This window comes from Bipolaris sorokiniana (assembly GCF_000338995.1).
Source record: "Bipolaris sorokiniana ND90Pr unplaced genomic scaffold COCSAscaffold_3, whole genome shotgun sequence".
NCBI lineage: Eukaryota > Fungi > Ascomycota > Dothideomycetes > Pleosporales > Pleosporaceae > Bipolaris > Bipolaris sorokiniana.
In genome coordinates, this window is record NW_006911897.1 from 1,643,673 (window position 1) to 1,660,449 (window position 16,777).

Sequence of the window (16,777 nt, forward strand, 5' to 3'; positions counted from 1 at the left end):
AGCCATCGTGATAGTGGGTACAAGGACTCTTGTGTTTAGAGGCCGAGGGCGAAAATGCCATTGCACGGCACGCAACGCAGCATCGGATACTGCATGGTGCCGCTGTGCCTAGCCTGGTTGCGGGTGTATGGCGACACATCGTGATGAGCTGTGCCACCCGTAGCAATAGGCGGCGTGCATTCGCACAAAGGGGGAAGACTCGACATGTCAACATGTCGACATAGCATAGGGAGTCCAATGGCATTGGCAAAAAAATGGTGTTGTCCCAAGTGGAATGGGACGCTCACGTGCAAAATGTAGCCGCGCCCAATACGGCATAGGCAGCGGGACGGGCAGGCTTAGCGCGGGCATGGGTTCCGGGCAGCGTGTGGAGCGGGTGGACGGCCTGGATTGGGCGCAGAGACAGCATGCATATCAGCGGTATAGCACTTCGCACTATGTATGTATGTATGTATGGATGCATGGATGCATGTGTGTACTTAGTATATCGATCCAACCATGTATGTAGGCAGTAGTAAGCATGTGCTCGTCGGCCGTAGCGCGAATGGCCCTGCCTTGGTCCCTTCCGCCCGCCGTACTCGAAACGATTCTTCCTCCGTGCAGCCAAGCATCGCACTAGGCTGCTGCGATCCACCCACCTTCCGCTCAAACCTCAGCCATCTTACTTACCCTCACAACACCAAGCTGTCTCCGCCTCACGCTGGCCCCAACCCCCAACCACCACCACCACCACCGTCATCTATCCATCCCACCCCTGGCGCGCTCACCAGCAGGCCCAGTCCTCCGCCTAGTCTCTTGCTCCGTGCTACCTGCTGGCCCTGCGCCAACAGCCTTGCGACCCACCGCCGCCTACGCGACCGTCGCATTCCGCAACGCGCAGCTCCCTGACTGTCCATCTTCGCTTCTTGTGCCCCCGCTTCCCTCCCCATTGTGGCCATGAACCACTATCCTGCCCGCGTCATGGGGGGCCCCCAGGTTGGCCCAGCCCAGCGCCTCAACGAGCTTCTCGACAACATCAAGGCCGAGTTTGAGACGGAATCTCAGCGCAGCGTCGAATATGAAGGGCAAAGTGAGTACTCACCACCGCATCGGAGCGCATCATGTATACACGACGTCCTGCTATGGCGCTCGTCACTATGCAAACATTCGACCACGTTTTCCATAGTCTTGAGCTCGACAGCGTCTGCGCACATGCTAACCACCACCCCTTCACAGTTTCCCGTCACATTCAAGAAATTGAATTGATCCGCAGCAAAGTCTATTCGCTCGAGCAGTCACACAACCAGATGAAGGCAAAGTGAGTAGCTCAACTGTTGCCGGCCTTGCATGCTGCCATCGCACATACTGACGCCCGCGCAGATATGAAGAGCGCATTGCCCAGCTAGAGCGTGAAGTTGAGGCTCGCGGCGGACCCAGCCAGAACTCGCAGCACCACGGCCCTTCGCAGCCGCAGCCACCACAGATTGGCCATGGACCCAGCAACCTCTTTGGCGGCATCATGGCGGGTAGCGCTGCCCAGGGTGGCCCGGGACTGGCACCTCCTCCACAAGAACCACCACAGGGACATGGCATGCCACCACAGCTCGGCGGCCCTCAAGGCCCACCAGGACTGAACCCTGCCCCAGGCCCACCACAGCATTTTGGTGGCTACCAGCCCGGCCCATCCGTCAACGGTGAGCTTCACAGACCTTTCTTGCACTAATTGAACATCATAACTGACACGGCTAGGCTACGGACCCCCCCAGCCTACTGCCTCGCCCGGTGCTAAGCGTCCAGGCCCTGCCCGTGGACCTCCCAACCCAGCGACTCCTCAGCAGAATAACCCCGCCCCCTATCCCGGATCGCCTCAGGTCCCACGACCAACTCCTCCTCCTCACCACCAACCCAATGCCTTGATGGCACCCAACCATATTCCTCTCAGCCAGAGCAACGTCCTGGCTGACCTTGACATTGAGCAATTGCCTGAGAACCTCAAGAAGGAGGGCAGCGATTGGTTTGCCGTCTTCAACCCTCGCTCCAGGCGAGTTCTTGATGTGGACCTCATTCACAACTTACCCCATCAGAGTGTGGTTTGCTGTGTTCGCTTCAGCTTGGATGGTAGGTGGGTCGCGACTGGTTGCAACCGGTCCGCGCAGATTTTCGATGTCGAGACTGGTAACCCAGTCGCCCATCTCCAGGACGGTAGTCTGCCCGAAGATGGAGACCTCTACATCCGAAGCGTCTGCTTCAGCCCCAACGGACAATATCTTGCCACTGGTGCTGAAGACAAGGTCATCAGGGTCTGGGATATTGCTAGCCGCACCATCAAGCATCAATTCACCGGCCACGAGCAGGACATTTACTCGCTCGACTTTGCCAGGAACGGAAAGATCATTGCATCCGGAAGTGGCGATAGGAGCGTCCGTCTCTGGGATCTTGAGTCCAACATGCAAGTTTCAAACTTCTCCATTGAGGATGGCGTCACCACTGTGGCCATTTCGCCCGACAACCTCTACGTCGCAGCCGGTTCTCTTGACAAGAGTGTCCGTGTGTGGGATATCCAGACTGGTCAGCTTGTTGTCCGTCTCGAGGGCGAGCATGGCCACAAGGATAGTGTCTACAGTGTTGCTTTCGCTCCTTCTGGTAACCGTCTGGTCAGTGGCAGTCTGGATAAGACTATCAAGATGTGGGAGCTATCAACCCAGAACCGCTTCGTTCCCAACGGAAACCACCCCAGTGGCAAGTGCATTCGCACATTTGAAGGACACAAGGACTTTGTTCTCAGTGTCGCGCTTACCCCGCACGGCGATTGGGTGCTCAGTGGTTCCAAGGACCGTGGCGTCCAATTCTGGGACCCCCACACTGGTGTCGCACAGCTCATGTTGCAGGGACACAAGAACTCTGGTATGTTGACTACTATGTCCTGCGCACGCAGATTGTTTACTGACTGGCTGTTTAGTCATTTCCGTCGCTCCCAGCCCTACGGGAGGCGTCTTTGCTACCGGTAGCGGTGACATGCGCGCACGAATCTGGAGGTTCGATAGGTACCCCGGACCTTAGACAGGTCCTGAGATTGCACTCTCGCCGCCGCCGCCACCCCAACCATCGTTACCACATCCACCGTCATCACCGCCCCAACCACCACTGCGGCCTTCAATATCCTCACTCTGGGGTCTCTCCCCGATTATTTCTTGATGGTTGTGCTTTCTGATGACATTACTTGAATTGTTTTTCGGGTGTTTTTCCATTATGGTGTTGTCGACAAACAAGTGTTTATGCCCCATTCTTATTATCGGTTGTGGCAGATGGACGTATAAGGAATGAAGGGATTTGCTATCTACTTGTTTTTACTCTTTTTTTTTGATTCCCAGGCTTTTATCACTTCCCTATCCATAGCTGAAGTATCGGTCTTGTTTACGAATTGTTGTCTGCGTGATTATAGGTGACTTTTGTGTGTGCCAGTGAGGTACTAACATGATGAAATTGCCTAGGGCAGTGTCTAATATTAGTGAAATCTTTTGTGTTGATTGCGGGAAGAGAGAGCAGACGATCGATTACGTCGAGTTACCGGGTGAAACGATCCCTTGTTACACAGAGAGATCAAGTGCAATGTGAGCTGAACATACCCTCAGACGTGACATGAGCATGTGAACCGCACAGATCGTGTGCTACGATACACATGCCTACTATATATTAATTAACTTCGTGCTACTTAGGGGATACGACCTGGCTTTCTTCTTCACAATCGAGCTGTACGACAACGACGCAAACTCGTCCTCGGAAAGACATCTCTTACAATATGTTAACTTTTACTTTTAGTCTACCTTTTTACACTTTTTTTTTGTTTTGGCTTATTTACTAGACTTCTAATCTTTTTCTTTCTTTCTTTTTTAAAAAAAAGAAAGAAAAATTTAAAGAGCGAGAGAGCTAGGTAGTGTTTGGGGGGGGGAGGGTGAAGGTAGAGCAGTGTCAGGGAGGAGGGATTAGAGAGTAAGTTGTGAAGGATGGCGGATTAGTGTTGTTTGGGTTTGTAAAAGGAAGAGAGATGGATAGATGGGGAGTTGGAAGGAAAAGTAGTGAGGGTAGGAGACTGTTTATGTGGTATGAAGAGGTGGTGATGTGTAGTTGGGAAAGACATGGTGTAGGGTTGAAAAGCTGATTGTGGGGGATGCAGAATGTGGCAGTGTAAGGTTAGAAAGGAAATAGCTGTGTACAGGTATTGCGAGGGCTGAGCGTAAGTGAGATAGGTGGTCTAGAATGTTGCCAAAGAGAGTTTCTGGTCCTGGGGTCATGTTTGTGGGGTAGACGGGGCTGTGGGAGCGAAAGTGAAGTAGTGGTGTGGGATTAGTGTACTTGAGTGGATACTAGAGATCAGTGTATTGATTGCAGTTGCTGCCAAATTTGCTCTTGCTATTTCACTGCACTCTCATGCAAATTCACGGAACTTGCATAACTATACATTTATTTATAGTCGTTATTACTAGCGTTAGGCATTTAAGTTTTTTTAAAGTGATTAACCATTCATGCCAAACTACTTGCTGTCCCGCCCACTACAAAGGGAACTTCATAGGTATTCCAGTAGTCAAAACATTCAACCAGCATCTCCACATGTACCCTGCCTACCATTACTCTCCATTAGAGCCACCCTATGGCTTATATCTCGTTATTCCCGTGTAAAACTCCAATCCACTACGCCTAGCCTGACCACAGCTCTTCCTCGCAAATATCACAAGCGTATAGCTCGCAACTACAAAACTCAATCAAGCTTACGCCGCTTCGTAGGATTTGTCCGCTCGCTGCTCCTGCCTAACTCAAATACCGCCTCAGGACTCATGCCCTTGAACAGATCATCCCGCTGCGCCTTGATACTCGCTATTTCTTTCTCGGCAACAAGACGCTCGGCTTCGACATGCTTGCAGCGCTGCTCGAGGTCTACGCGCTGTTCTGTTAGAGCGATGAGGTGGTCGTCGAGGTTTGCAATGTGTGATTTGATGTTTTTTTCTTTATCATTGAGGATGGCAAGGGCTTGGGCGATGTTGTTGTGGGGGGTTTGGACAGCCTACGTGTTTTGGTCAGTATGGCTGGTTCTGGTGAGTTGGGGTGGAGAAGGTACCGGAATGCTAGCAGCAACAGCAGCAGCAGCAGCAGTAGTAGTAGTCATAGTTACTGTTGGTGCACGGTATGAAGCTCGGAATGGGACCCATGCACGCTGGACCTGTTCTTTGAAAGTCTCTTTGGAGTCTTCAAACGCGAGGGTGTCGTCGCTGTCTTGGCTTTCTGGGAGAGTGACTGATAGCTGCCTGACGGACCTAGCTAGTGCGGCTTTTGCTTCGCCTTCAAACTCGCTACATGCCGTCTTTAAGCATTCGAGAAGGCCTTTTTTGACTGGGATGGGAAACTTCAGCTCGGAGATGCCGTTGTTTTTGGCCTCATCGGCGGCGAGTTTCTGGAGGAAATAATACCGTGCCAGTGCAGTATGCTTGCCAAGCGATGCTTTCTTGGGCATCTTGAACGCAGCTGCATTTTCTGCACTTGTGCTGATGTTATGGTTGTTATGCCATTCAGAGGCTCCGGTAGCGCTGTCGTACGAATTGAACTCTATCCGAGTTTGTCCACCCTCCTTAGTAGGTGGCGAGAGCATGACCCACACTTCCTGGTTTCCGTCCTCGCACTGATTACGGACGTGACCGAATAGTAGCATAAATGAGATATAATCTTCCTCATGCTTTTGGGTCTTAGTAATGACCTTGTCGAGGGGCAGATATTCTAGGGAGTTGGCAAAAGGCTCCCCGAGTTTTTCGCGGATTTCGGCCAAGTTCTTAGAAGCAACGTACGTTCCTACAGCCATGGAAGCCACTAGACATACTTAGTGGCGGAATAAGGTAAGAGGGGATAGCATGCTTACTAACGGTGGAGTGTTTTGTCTTTTTAGCAAGACTGAGAGAGTAGAGTAGATAAGAAGCGCCGAATGAGTGCGGTAAATAAAGCGCGTGGTTTGTTGGTTCTAACGCGTAAATTATTAGTAAGATAGCTTTCACTACCTAAGTGAAAGACTAGATCTAGATTCGGTCTAGTTTGTTATTGTGCAAACGCTGGAGACAGGCATTTACTTAGACATTGGAGTGAAACTACTCTAGCGATAACGGCATTAGCCCCACGGGTAGTTAAGTCTAAACTTTCACTCTCTTTCTGAATTTCAATTAATTCTTATAGTATAAACCACTAAGTTCTCGAGATATCTATATTATAAATAGAAAAACTATTCAAATCTCTTGTAACAAAAGCTCCCTCCACCCACATGATATTCCTACTAGCGTTTAACAGTTTAATGGCTTCCACGATCACTACTGATTAAGAACATTCTAGCTTGAACTAATTCTTATCGACTTTCACCGCATACTTGATTTGGCCTCGTGCTCTCCCCCACCGTTTGCACCAACGAAGGCGCTAAGTCGAATCCGAATTTCTACGAACCCTGCGTTGTTGGAAAACCTTCTCACGGCAATCCAGAACCCTTCTAGTGCATTCCTGGCGAATGACGCACTGATAGATATAGTGCTGAAGCGCCCGGCGGCGGCGTAAAGTAAGCACGAGGGTGGTCTGGCGACGCCGTTTTTCGCAGACTGTTTTCAGAAGATTTATAAATGTCCAGTTGATAGGAGTAAAGTGTTGTTTAAACTCAGCAGGCAAGTTTTCTATAGCGAGAAGAAAGTAGTATTTAATTATCGCATAAAGCCGTAGCGAGTTAACAGCTCCCTTGAAGATAGGTAGGAGGTTGATTTTAGTACTATCAACAGCTTGCTCGCTAACGACGGTTTCGCTACTAAGACCGCCTATGACACGAGTTCTTATAACTTCTACCGCGAGTGTAGGTCCTGTGACGGAGCTAGAAGTAGGTTTGAGGTATGCGTACACCAGGGCTGTTGGATTCCTAGCATCCTGAGTACTGTAGCGGCCAATAAGTAAACGCAGCCTCGCGTAACGCGTTGGCTTACTATGTGCTGAGAACTTCAACGATTTCCAGTCTGGTAAATTTGAAAGCAGGTGCTTGTCTTAGTTCTAAGAACAGCTAGAGCGTCTGGGCCCGCAGGTGCAATAACATAGGCCGATCTAGAGCCAGTACCTCGAGTCCCTTTTACTTTTTGGCTAAAATTCTTTGCTGGGATGTTTGAAAGCCTTGACTGGCTGCGAACATTTCGATAAAATGCCTTCGCGGACTATTCTATTCTGCGTGCCGTTGAGCGTTATTAAGTTTACTAGGTTAGGCAAAGAGTAGGCAAGTGCGATGTATTAGTGTAGAGAGGTTGTGTGATAGCGAAGAGGAGCTAAGCCTACACAATGTAAGTATGTAACCAATGTACTAGACTATTAAGAGAAAGATCTATTATCAATTAAGAATCTTAACTCTTAGAGTAAATATTAACTACTTAGAAATTTAAGATATTTTATAAAAAGAGGGGAAATCGCTCTTATTTATACTTCGACATATCCTAATATGTCATTAATCTATTCGTAGCTCTCTAGTTTTAATTAGTGCTAGTAACTTTCATACCTAGCACTCTACCCCGCATCTATTCTACATCTATTCTTTACCTTTCTATGTTAAATTTAGTCTAGTTATGCGATCTTCTATTTAGTGCTTACTAATTCTAATATTTTTTTCTAAAAAATATAAAAAAAATCTTATTGTAACGGGCGGGCTCTTCGAGCCGAACGTACAACTGCTTACTTCGACCATTTTGCCAAAAAGGCAATAACAAGACTTCAAGCTTGTCTTGAAGTCAAGGTAGTTGCGGAGAAATGCTCGATTTGCTTGGCCTAGCCAAGCCACACACACATATGGCCGTAGCCCCTTACACTTATTTTTGATTCTATTTGTTTTTTGTAACAGTCTTTTTCATCTAATTCTAGTTAATGAAAAATACAAAAAAATATAAAAAAAAATAGTAGAGATATTATAGTTATTACAATCTTTTTACATATCAGTATTGTATTTAAGAATAAGTATATGTATATATAAAGTGTCTCTACCTCTTAAACTCTACTATGTACTATATGAAGAACTTCTATTCACTCATAGTGTGCTAGGGCACAGGGCTACTCGCTACTATGAGCTCTTTCACTCATGATTCAGTGGAGGCACAAGAGTTAGGTGTCGTCTGCTATGGTCAAAGGACAGTCTCAGACTCGAACTAATAGAACAGTAAATTGCCTACTACTATCTACTTCACTCTCCTATCTTTACCCTATAGTGATTGAAGTGCGGGGCAGCCGGTCTCTGCACAGAAGGCATTGCGGTCTCACACATCCTATGCGCGTCTAATGGCTGCTATCACGCGAGCTGTAGGCCAATCAGGCCGCCGGTATTTCATTGAAAAACTTCTACAAGAGAAACCAGGGCCGCTTGGACAGATATACCTTGTTTCGTAGGTCAACTCAGGATTAGTCTCTTTACAATTTATTAACGCACCTATAGGGCTGACTGCCAGCAATAAATTTTGAAGAGCGTAACAAACAATGACTCCAAACACTTCCAAGACATGTTCAATGACCCCAAAAGCTCGCCCTACGTCTGCGTAGCAGAAGATGCGATTCGAGATCACTCCATGTTCGCCTACGAGTACTTCAAGGGCTATCTGCTTTCTTTCGCTCAGAAAAATGCCCCGCTTCCTCTTATGAAACGGGTGTTGAGAGACTCCCTGCGAGGTATCGCGGCATTACACTAGAAAGACATTGTGCATACGGATATCAAGCCAAATAATATCGTGGGGGATTGGGACGAGGCGGACGGTAATACGACTATTCAGCAGGTCCAGATTGCCGACATCGAAGACGCAGCCTATGTCCCGGGCGATTCTGCCATCGTGGGAAGACATGTTGGGAATTGGATGTGGCAAAGTCCCAAAGCGCATGTTTCTGCTCAGGTTTACAAGTCATCTGCCATCTTTTCCTTTGGGGTTGTCGTAAGTCCTTTTGTCTAGTGAACAATATTTTCTCATGCGAACGTGTTCAAACACAGTGCATCTACGCCGTACTCAAACGGGTCATTTTCGCCGTTGGGGACGAAGAACTTAAGGAGGGTGAGGATAAGCTAGCTATCATTCTTGAACGCCAATTATCTTACTTCTCTGATTTAGAGGGTCTGATCGGTCTGCTCCAGTATCTGGGAGACAGTCCTTGGCCCCAAATATTTGCTGTAACTGCAGAGGGCTTCAACAAAGAGGATCCTCGTAAGCCGTTCGTGCTGTGGAGAGGCGTTGAGCCGGAATTCTAGGACCTGGTCGGAAAGATGACGAATATTGATCCGAAGAGGTTGTTCATAGCCCATGGAGCTTTGTCGCATCGATAGTTTGCAGACGTAGTGTGACTGAGTTGTCCGTTCTGGGTAGAGCGTAGAGACGGAGGGAGCTCGTACACATTTCCGGACGCTCTATTGGATGGCCTTTGCTGAATGGTCGTTAGGCTCATCATTATGTTCTTGTGTGGTATGCACTGCAAAGTACGGGCTCATGTCACGCGCGCGATGGATGCATTTGATAGTACATACTAATACAATTTGATAATTCAGAGCAATTATAATAAGACGAGCACTAAAGACCTTGTACATGTAGTAAAAGCAATAATGAGTACCCTGCACCATAACTCCAGCGACCATTGAAGGTACTACTCATCATTCTTAAGCGTGTAGTCCTCATAAACTTACCACAACTGGCAAGTAGGCTCCTTGACCTTGCACTGGAAGCTCTCCCTGAACTCCCTCGAGTTGGCCATGGTGCCCAAAATCCTAGCCCACTTTGGAGCATGTGGGTCGGTGTAAATCCAGTTGATTGCGGTGTCCTTGCGCGTCTTACCACACCACCAGTTACTATAGCTGACAAAGAACATTTGTTCCTGGGTGAAGTGATCTAAGCCAGGGAGGTTCTTGTTGGGGGTTTCGGCTGAGCGGCGCTTCCATGCTTGGAAGGCTGCTGACAGGCCACCTGCATCGGCAATGTTCTCACCCAGTGTAAGACGACCGTTGACGTGGAGAGGCTTGTCGTCGGGACCTGGGACCGTGAAGTTGGAGTACTGTTCAACAAAGCACTCAGTCTTTTTCGTAAAAGCATCGATCGTACCCTTGGACCACCAATCTGTGAGGTTGCCATTTTGGTCATAGTGACGGCCTGTGCTGTCGAAGGCGTGGCTGAGCTCATGACCTGCGACAGAGCCAAACGCACCATATGACATGTATTCTGGGATTTCGACATCGAAGACGGGGAATTGCATGATACCCGCTGGGAAGACGATTTCATTACCAGGAGGATTGTAGTAGGCGTTCACTGAGCTTAGTCAGAAGGGGTCGTTGAACACATTCAGAGTACAATCACTTACCGGTTGGGACAGTCATGCCCCATTCATCACGGTTAACAGGCTTGCCAAGAGCAGACCACTCTTCCTTGACAGAGAAAAGACGGACGGCAACCTCGTTCTCAAAGAAGGCATCTGAAGAGACATTGACTGGCTCGTAGTATTTTTCGAGCGTAGGCGGGTCCATAATGTCTGGGCTCTTGGTTGGGTAACCGATCTTCTGAACGATATTGTGAACCTTCTCGACTGCCTTCTTCGTAGTATCATCATCCATCCATTGGGCTGCGTTGAGCTTCTTGGTGAACTCAGTCTTGATATCAGTGACGATGGTGTCGCCGAAAGTCTTAGCCTTGGCAGAGAATGCCTTTTCTACGAAGAATCGACTAAGGATCCAACCTAGGCCGTTGTCGACGTGTCTAACGCACGTACGCCATCGCTCGGGAGCAGAGTCGGGGTCCTGCTAAAGTCAGAATCTATAAATGGAGATCGAAGAGTTGTATAAATACCCTGCCGGACAGGACGTTGACAAAGCGGCGGTAAGGCTTGACAGCGTCTGCATCAACATAAGCGGAAAAGGACTGGACAGCCTTCCACATGAAGTAGCCTTGAAGAACATCTTTTGGTGTCGCAGCCAGGATGACTGATAGGTCTTTCAAGTACTTGGGGGTTGCCACGATAACACGCTCAATCTTGGTATCCTTAGGGGCTTGAGCTTCGAGCACCGCTTTCAGCTCAACCTCAGGAGCAATCGCTGCGGCCTCATCAATACTCATCGGGTTATAAGCTTTCTAGATACTATTAGCTTTGACAAAGGTAATAGCAAGCATCATGCTTTCATCTTATACATCGTGTTGAGCACCTGGCATCACCAGGCGTATGTGATATATATAGTATGTGAAGCTCACGAGGAATGAACTTACGGTAACGTCCTCTCTGTCCTCCTCACTAGGAGATGCAGCCGCGAGCTTCTTCTCAAGATCAATGATGCTTGCAAACGTGGCCTTGTCATGGTCTAGGTAGAGAGCACTGAGAACCTGAACAACAACATCACGGTATTTCTCAACGAGCTTCTCATCTTCATAGCGCTCCTTGGACGGGAGCCCAATACTTCCAGGCGCGGCTACAGATACGACCACAGTATCGGGATCAGTGTCATCAGGGCCAGTGCCAGCGGCTACAAGGCCAGAGATGCCGTACTTGGCCAAATGGAGGATAGCGTCTTTGATCGAAGGGGACTCGGACGCGCCAACAGGGAAGGCTTTCTTGATCTCGTCCAAGATGCGTACAAGAGGCTGTACACCGGCGCTCTTGATTTGGTCTTCGTTGAGGCAGGCATCATAGGCGGCCTTCATCTTGTCGAAGTTCTCCTCGTCTGCGGATTTGGAGACGGACATCAGCTTCATAGGCGAGAAGTAGGAATGCTATGGATTCGTCAGTTCTGTTCATTCCTATTCTGTTTTACAAGCTTGCCTCCGAATCCTTTGGGTAGGGTGCTTCAAGAATGTGACGCAGGAGCATCTGTGAGTTTTCACTCATGATGGTACCCGTGAAGACATCGCCTTGGTCAGCACGAAGGTCGTGGCGGTCTCTCCATCCGCCACAGACCAGCTCCTCAAAGTCATCGCATGGATCGAGCTCCTTGTACCGGGGCGAGAGACTGTGCAGGACCTCAGACGCCGCGTGTACGCAGGCTGGAGTCAGGCACAGCTCGCTATCTTCTTGGTAGTCACCCGTGGGCTCATAACCGGCTAGCACGTGTCAGGGGTGATATATGGATTACAAGGGTGAATATGCATACCTCGAGGGAGTCCATAGAGGATAAGCGAAGCTGTAGCAGCAATAGCAAATATCTTGCGCAAGGCTTGACGCCTGGTTGAGTGTACTGCTGATGCCTGTGGCGCCGTTGCAGGTGCGGCTGACGCGAGGAGCGTCTTCTCCGACATGATGAACTGCTGGTGATATTTGATCGGTTGAAAGGTTATTCACGCGTAGAAACTGAGGTTGTGATGCCAGCCAGCTGCACACCGAAGATGTATGTTGATGGATCGGAGAGAAGATGGATGATGGAGCTATGAGCTATGGAGGATGGGGGTGTGGCTACAAGTGGAGATCCGGGGTGCAGCTAGCGGGTTGGCGCGGAAACGCTAGAACGGGACCTTGCATGTGCATGACTCGTCGTTTCCAGACGTCATCCATTCTGGCAGCTGACATTGCACATCGAATACGTGGACGGTGCCGCCTACCACAGCACGTAGTCATGCGAATGAGAGCATGTGTCTTATTCCACGCCTCAGTCATCTTCTCGGTCATCGTAATAAGTTACTTGCAAATGGAATATTAGTCATATTGATGCGCGACGACTTTGGACGGGAAGGGGAAAATCAGATTATATGGATCTCAAAAAAAAGCAACAAATTCGAATGCAGATGCCACCGTTCTGAATATTATGTACTGAATGTACAAGGATCGTTCTAGGAAGCATGATAATGTTAGGAATTTACTCCCCATACAGCATCTACCGCGTATTAGTATATTCACTACGTTAAGAAGGCGGGGGCTTACTACCAAGGACAAAGCAAATCTACATTGGTCTCATTTGCTAAGGGAAAGGATTAACATAGTCCTCGCTATATTCAGCATGACAGTTTTGCTAGAGATGCAGTGTTCCTCTCCCAGCGATTGATCGTATGTTAGTGATGACCCTCGTCATAATGGGATCATTCATCTTCATCCTAGTATTTAGTATTTGGCCACGTAAAGTGTACTTACTAATGTTCACTTTTGATATTATTTCCTCCCTTGTCTTCGTATTGAACTAGATGATACTGTAGCTGCACCGCGGATATCGGTAATGTTCACTGTTTCATCTCTCTTAACTCACACACTAACGTTTCCATTGCTGTACAACAACCACTGTGTGTTGTGACATCTATCTCTTTTCAATATTGCGGCCCTTCTATTATGTTACTTTGAAGCTATAGAATACCAACCACTCAATACAAAGGGCTGTTAAAGCTGATCGAGCAACTTTCGTGCAGTGAGCGAACATGCATTTATCACACACTAACAGCTATCAGATGCAATATCTTCAGCCATCGAACGTGACCGATACCGGTGCACGTGACGTCCATCAATTTCTAGATGGGGGTGATGTCACGTCGGACAGCTACCGCGTGTTACCCCACCATCTAACAGCTACCCCGCCCCACCACGTCGCACGCGTTCAACACTTGCCGGACGTGACCGAGTTGCCAATTCGACAGTTATCACGCGCGAATTCACCTGATTACGTGCCAGATCTCCTTAAGACCAAGTTTAATACGCTACAACCCTCATTAGTGGGCACAGCAGATATAACACGACCGTCTTGAAGACCTTTGCTAGCTCTCGTTACAATAGCGAATTGCCCTCTGAGGTCAGTTCTTCCAAACATTTCGTTGTCCCCAATCAGGCTATAGATGAACGTCACTGGCGATCGCAATCGAAAAACGTGAATGGGTACGTACTTAGACCTCGGCAAGCTCTTTGGCTTACATGTCTGCAAACAACGTGCAATCACGTGAACTCGAACATCCTGGTACAGTACGTACCGTGGGATGCCTTATAATGGATGGTTTTTGTCGAATCAAGTGCTGATAGACGAACCTCGGTCCATTGTATGGGTAACGCTAACGAACAATACGTACACGGACGAGGCGGTGAGAGGGTGAGAGGGGTGAGATATGCATCAATACATAAGCGAGATCTCCTGTCCGATTGAATCGATCGCATCTCAGATCGGACAATTGAACTCTTACACTCTCTGACAGTATCGATACATCTTTCCAAACAACATCATGGCTTTGGACTTTTCACAGTATGGTGGCCCATCTGAGGAATGGCTTGCCCTGGAGAAGACACTACCTCAGCTAAACTTCGACACCTCAGCGGACCCCGCCACGCTCCAGAAGTTTGTCAATGCTGAAAGAGAAGGGAAAGCTGCCGAAGCAATGCAGCATTTCACGCCGCACGTAACGACCAAAGACTATTCGATACCCACCCGGGACGGCTCAACAATCGAGGCGCGGTCCTACCGGCCCGTGGAGAAGGATGCATCCGAGAAACTTCCTGTATACCTGTACTTTCACGGAGGAGGCTTCATATTCGGTTCTATCAAGAGTGAGGATCCAACCTGCGCGCAAACTGCCATCAAAACCGACTGTGTGGTGCTAAACATCAACTACCGACACGCACCGGACCATGTATTTCCCACAGCCTGGCTCGACTCCCAAGACGCTTTCGCCTGGCTCCACAAGAACATTGAGGAAGTTGGAGGCGATCCTTCGAGAGTCATTGTCGGTGGTGTCTCAGCAGGCGGCACACTATCATCCTCCCTCGCGCTGGAGCAGCATCTCGGAAAAAGCGATGTCACTAAAGACCTTCCGAAATTGATCGGCCAAGTCCTCATCATCCCTTGTCTCTCATCTCCCTACACATACGACGAAGGCCCCGCCAAGAAGCTCAAGGTGCCCTCGTACGTCGAGAACGCCAACGCGCCCCTCCTCAGCGCAAATGTCGCCAATTTCTTCGCAGGCCTCTTGCAAACAGGAAAACCTGATTTGAAGTGTACGAAGCTTAATGTTGGAAATGCAACGGAAGATGAGGTCAAGGGGATGCCGCCGAGCGTCTTTGGTATTGCTGGTTTGGATCCCCTTCGTGACGAGGCGTTGCTGTACGCCAAGACGCTGTCAGAGGCAAATGTGCCTACTGATATCACGGTTTTCAAGGGCGTACCGCATGGCCACAGACGGTTCGGAAACGCGCTAAAGGCTTCTGAGCACTGGGATCAGTGTATCAACAATGGTATCCTGTGGATCCTGTCGAAGCCAGAGGCTACTGGCAAATTCAACGTCAAGGTACCATAGATGTAAAAGAGATATAAAACAATGAAACGCAGTTCTTGACGCTACATGCAGTATTCAAAATGAAAAACTTCAATGCCTCTCCACAAACTCCAACACAGCATCCACGAATCCTTCCGGATTTTCTTCCGCAACATAATGCGCCGCCCCTTCCACACTCACCACCTCAGCGTCCTCATGGCACTCACTCGCCATCTCCTCCGCCCCTGCCAAAAGCATGCATTCCTTCCCCATCAACACCAACGACGGCACTTTAACCTTCCCCTTCTCAGCAAGCCACTCCCGATTCTCTTCCGCATCCTTCTCAAACGCACGATAAACTTCCAACCCCGCCCTCACGGCCCCCGGCTGCTCATACGCCAGAACATAGTTATCAACATCTGCAGGCGTAATAGCTGCGCTATTAAACAATAACTTATCAAAGAAGTGCTTCAGGTACTCGCGTTCCTTGCCCGCAATCAAGAACTCCGGTAGATCGGGCACGCGGTGGAATACGAAATGGAAGAGGTCCGGCGTTGCCTTGTGCGCCTCGTAGAATGAAGTACCGGGTAAGGGGCACTCGCCCCAGATCACGCTCGCCGTGTCGTCTGGATAGCGTGATGCGTACGCGAAAGCGATCATGCCGCCGATGTCGTGGCCGACGACGTGAGTCTTTTCTTTGAGGCCAAGGTGCGAGTGCAGCAAGGTGTATAGATCCTCTGCCATTTGCGTTTTTTGGTAGCCAGAGGACGGCTTGGAGGATTGGCCTGCGCCACGGTAGTCCGGGGCGATGACGCGGTAGCCGGCGTTTGAGAGGGGTGTGATTACATGGCGGAATTGGTAGGATGTTTGGGGGAAGCCGTGGATAAGGAGGATGGTGCTGCTGGGTTTGGAGGAAGGTGCGGGTGCGCAGTCGATGTAGTTGAGGCGGATTTGCTCGCCGGATGGTGTGGTAATTGGGGCGATGTGCTGGGTCCAGCGGGAGGTGTCGATGGGTGGGGGTTGCAGTAGATTCATGGTTGGTAGAGTTTGGAGAGTGTGTGATACTTTTCGCAAATGTGTGATCTTGGGTTAACGTATATCGTGCTGATTGGTAATCGCCTGAGTTTGTGGAGTGTAAATCTCAAAGCCATGACGTTCAAACAGCGTCATAACTAATATTAGTATCCGTGATCTCGGGATAAGAACCCATATCTGTCTAGAAACAGTACCGGACATTCTGAACGACGACGATTCTGGAATGTGGAATGATTGACTTTATTCAGCTCTTGCAATGCTGTAACGAGGTGGAGTAGAGGGAGATGTTGGCAATACTCCCATTCCCAGCCCACCTGCAATATCTCGTGGGCAGAGACGAATACGACTCAGTATGCAGACGTTCACGTAGACAGTCTACATTCATCTCACCTAAAAGTACTCCATATCGTATTTCGTGTACTTAGTATTGTTTGCATAGGGATACCCTGGTTTATTGTTGTCAATTTATCTGCAGCCACTTTCGAAGCAGAATCCTGGTTGTGATTTGAGTTCTCAAATGTGAATTTGTAGTGGAAAGGTGCTTTTGGATATCT

The 16,777-nt window shown here is 49.0% G+C and overlaps 6 protein-coding genes across 6 annotated transcripts; 3 read left to right on the forward strand and 3 right to left on the reverse strand.

The window, feature by feature from the left end:
• Positions 1 to 657: 657 nt before the first annotated feature.
• COCSADRAFT_179158 (uncharacterized protein) lies at positions 658 to 3,352 on the forward strand. The gene is made up of 5 exons (XM_007698962.1): positions 658 to 1,069; positions 1,216 to 1,297; positions 1,360 to 1,673; positions 1,729 to 2,883; positions 2,939 to 3,352. Exons 1-5 carry the CDS (start codon positions 937 to 939, stop codon positions 3,037 to 3,039), a joined length of 1,785 nt encoding a protein of 594 aa, XP_007697152.1. The 5' UTR covers positions 658 to 936; the 3' UTR covers positions 3,040 to 3,352.
• Positions 3,353 to 4,735: 1,383 nt separating this feature from the next.
• On the reverse strand, positions 4,736 to 5,827 carry COCSADRAFT_83298 (uncharacterized protein; the record flags this gene model as incomplete). Its single annotated transcript, XM_007698963.1, has 2 exons — positions 4,736 to 5,038; positions 5,180 to 5,827. 2 exons carry the CDS (start codon positions 5,825 to 5,827, stop codon positions 4,736 to 4,738), a joined length of 951 nt encoding a protein of 316 aa, XP_007697153.1.
• A 2,474-nt stretch (positions 5,828 to 8,301) lies between these two features.
• COCSADRAFT_352472 (uncharacterized protein) lies at positions 8,302 to 9,253 on the forward strand (the record flags this gene model as incomplete). Its single annotated transcript, XM_007698964.1, has 4 exons — positions 8,302 to 8,405; positions 8,486 to 8,685; positions 8,710 to 8,942; positions 8,999 to 9,253. 4 exons carry the CDS (start codon positions 8,302 to 8,304, stop codon positions 9,251 to 9,253), a joined length of 792 nt encoding a protein of 263 aa, XP_007697154.1.
• Positions 9,254 to 9,491: 238 nt separating this feature from the next.
• On the reverse strand, positions 9,492 to 12,387 carry COCSADRAFT_34309 (uncharacterized protein). The gene is made up of 6 exons (XM_007698399.1): positions 12,125 to 12,387; positions 11,797 to 12,074; positions 11,247 to 11,747; positions 10,833 to 11,114; positions 10,351 to 10,783; positions 9,492 to 10,298 (listed from the first exon to the last, which is right to left on the reverse strand). The coding sequence occupies exons 1-6, from the start codon at positions 12,267 to 12,269 to the stop codon at positions 9,679 to 9,681; spliced, it is 2,259 nt and encodes a 752-aa protein (XP_007696589.1). The 5' UTR covers positions 12,270 to 12,387; the 3' UTR covers positions 9,492 to 9,678.
• Positions 12,388 to 13,900: 1,513 nt separating this feature from the next.
• On the forward strand, positions 13,901 to 15,265 carry COCSADRAFT_290001 (uncharacterized protein). The gene is made up of 2 exons (XM_007698965.1): positions 13,901 to 14,076; positions 14,136 to 15,265. The coding sequence occupies exon 2, from the start codon at positions 14,163 to 14,165 to the stop codon at positions 15,228 to 15,230; it is 1,068 nt and encodes a 355-aa protein (XP_007697155.1). The 5' UTR covers positions 13,901 to 14,076; positions 14,136 to 14,162; the 3' UTR covers positions 15,231 to 15,265.
• Positions 15,266 to 16,647, reverse strand: COCSADRAFT_289988 (uncharacterized protein). Its single transcript, XM_007698966.1, has one exon. It carries the CDS (start codon positions 16,221 to 16,223, stop codon positions 15,300 to 15,302), a length of 924 nt encoding a protein of 307 aa, XP_007697156.1. The 5' UTR covers positions 16,224 to 16,647; the 3' UTR covers positions 15,266 to 15,299.
• Positions 16,648 to 16,777: the final 130 nt, after the last annotated feature.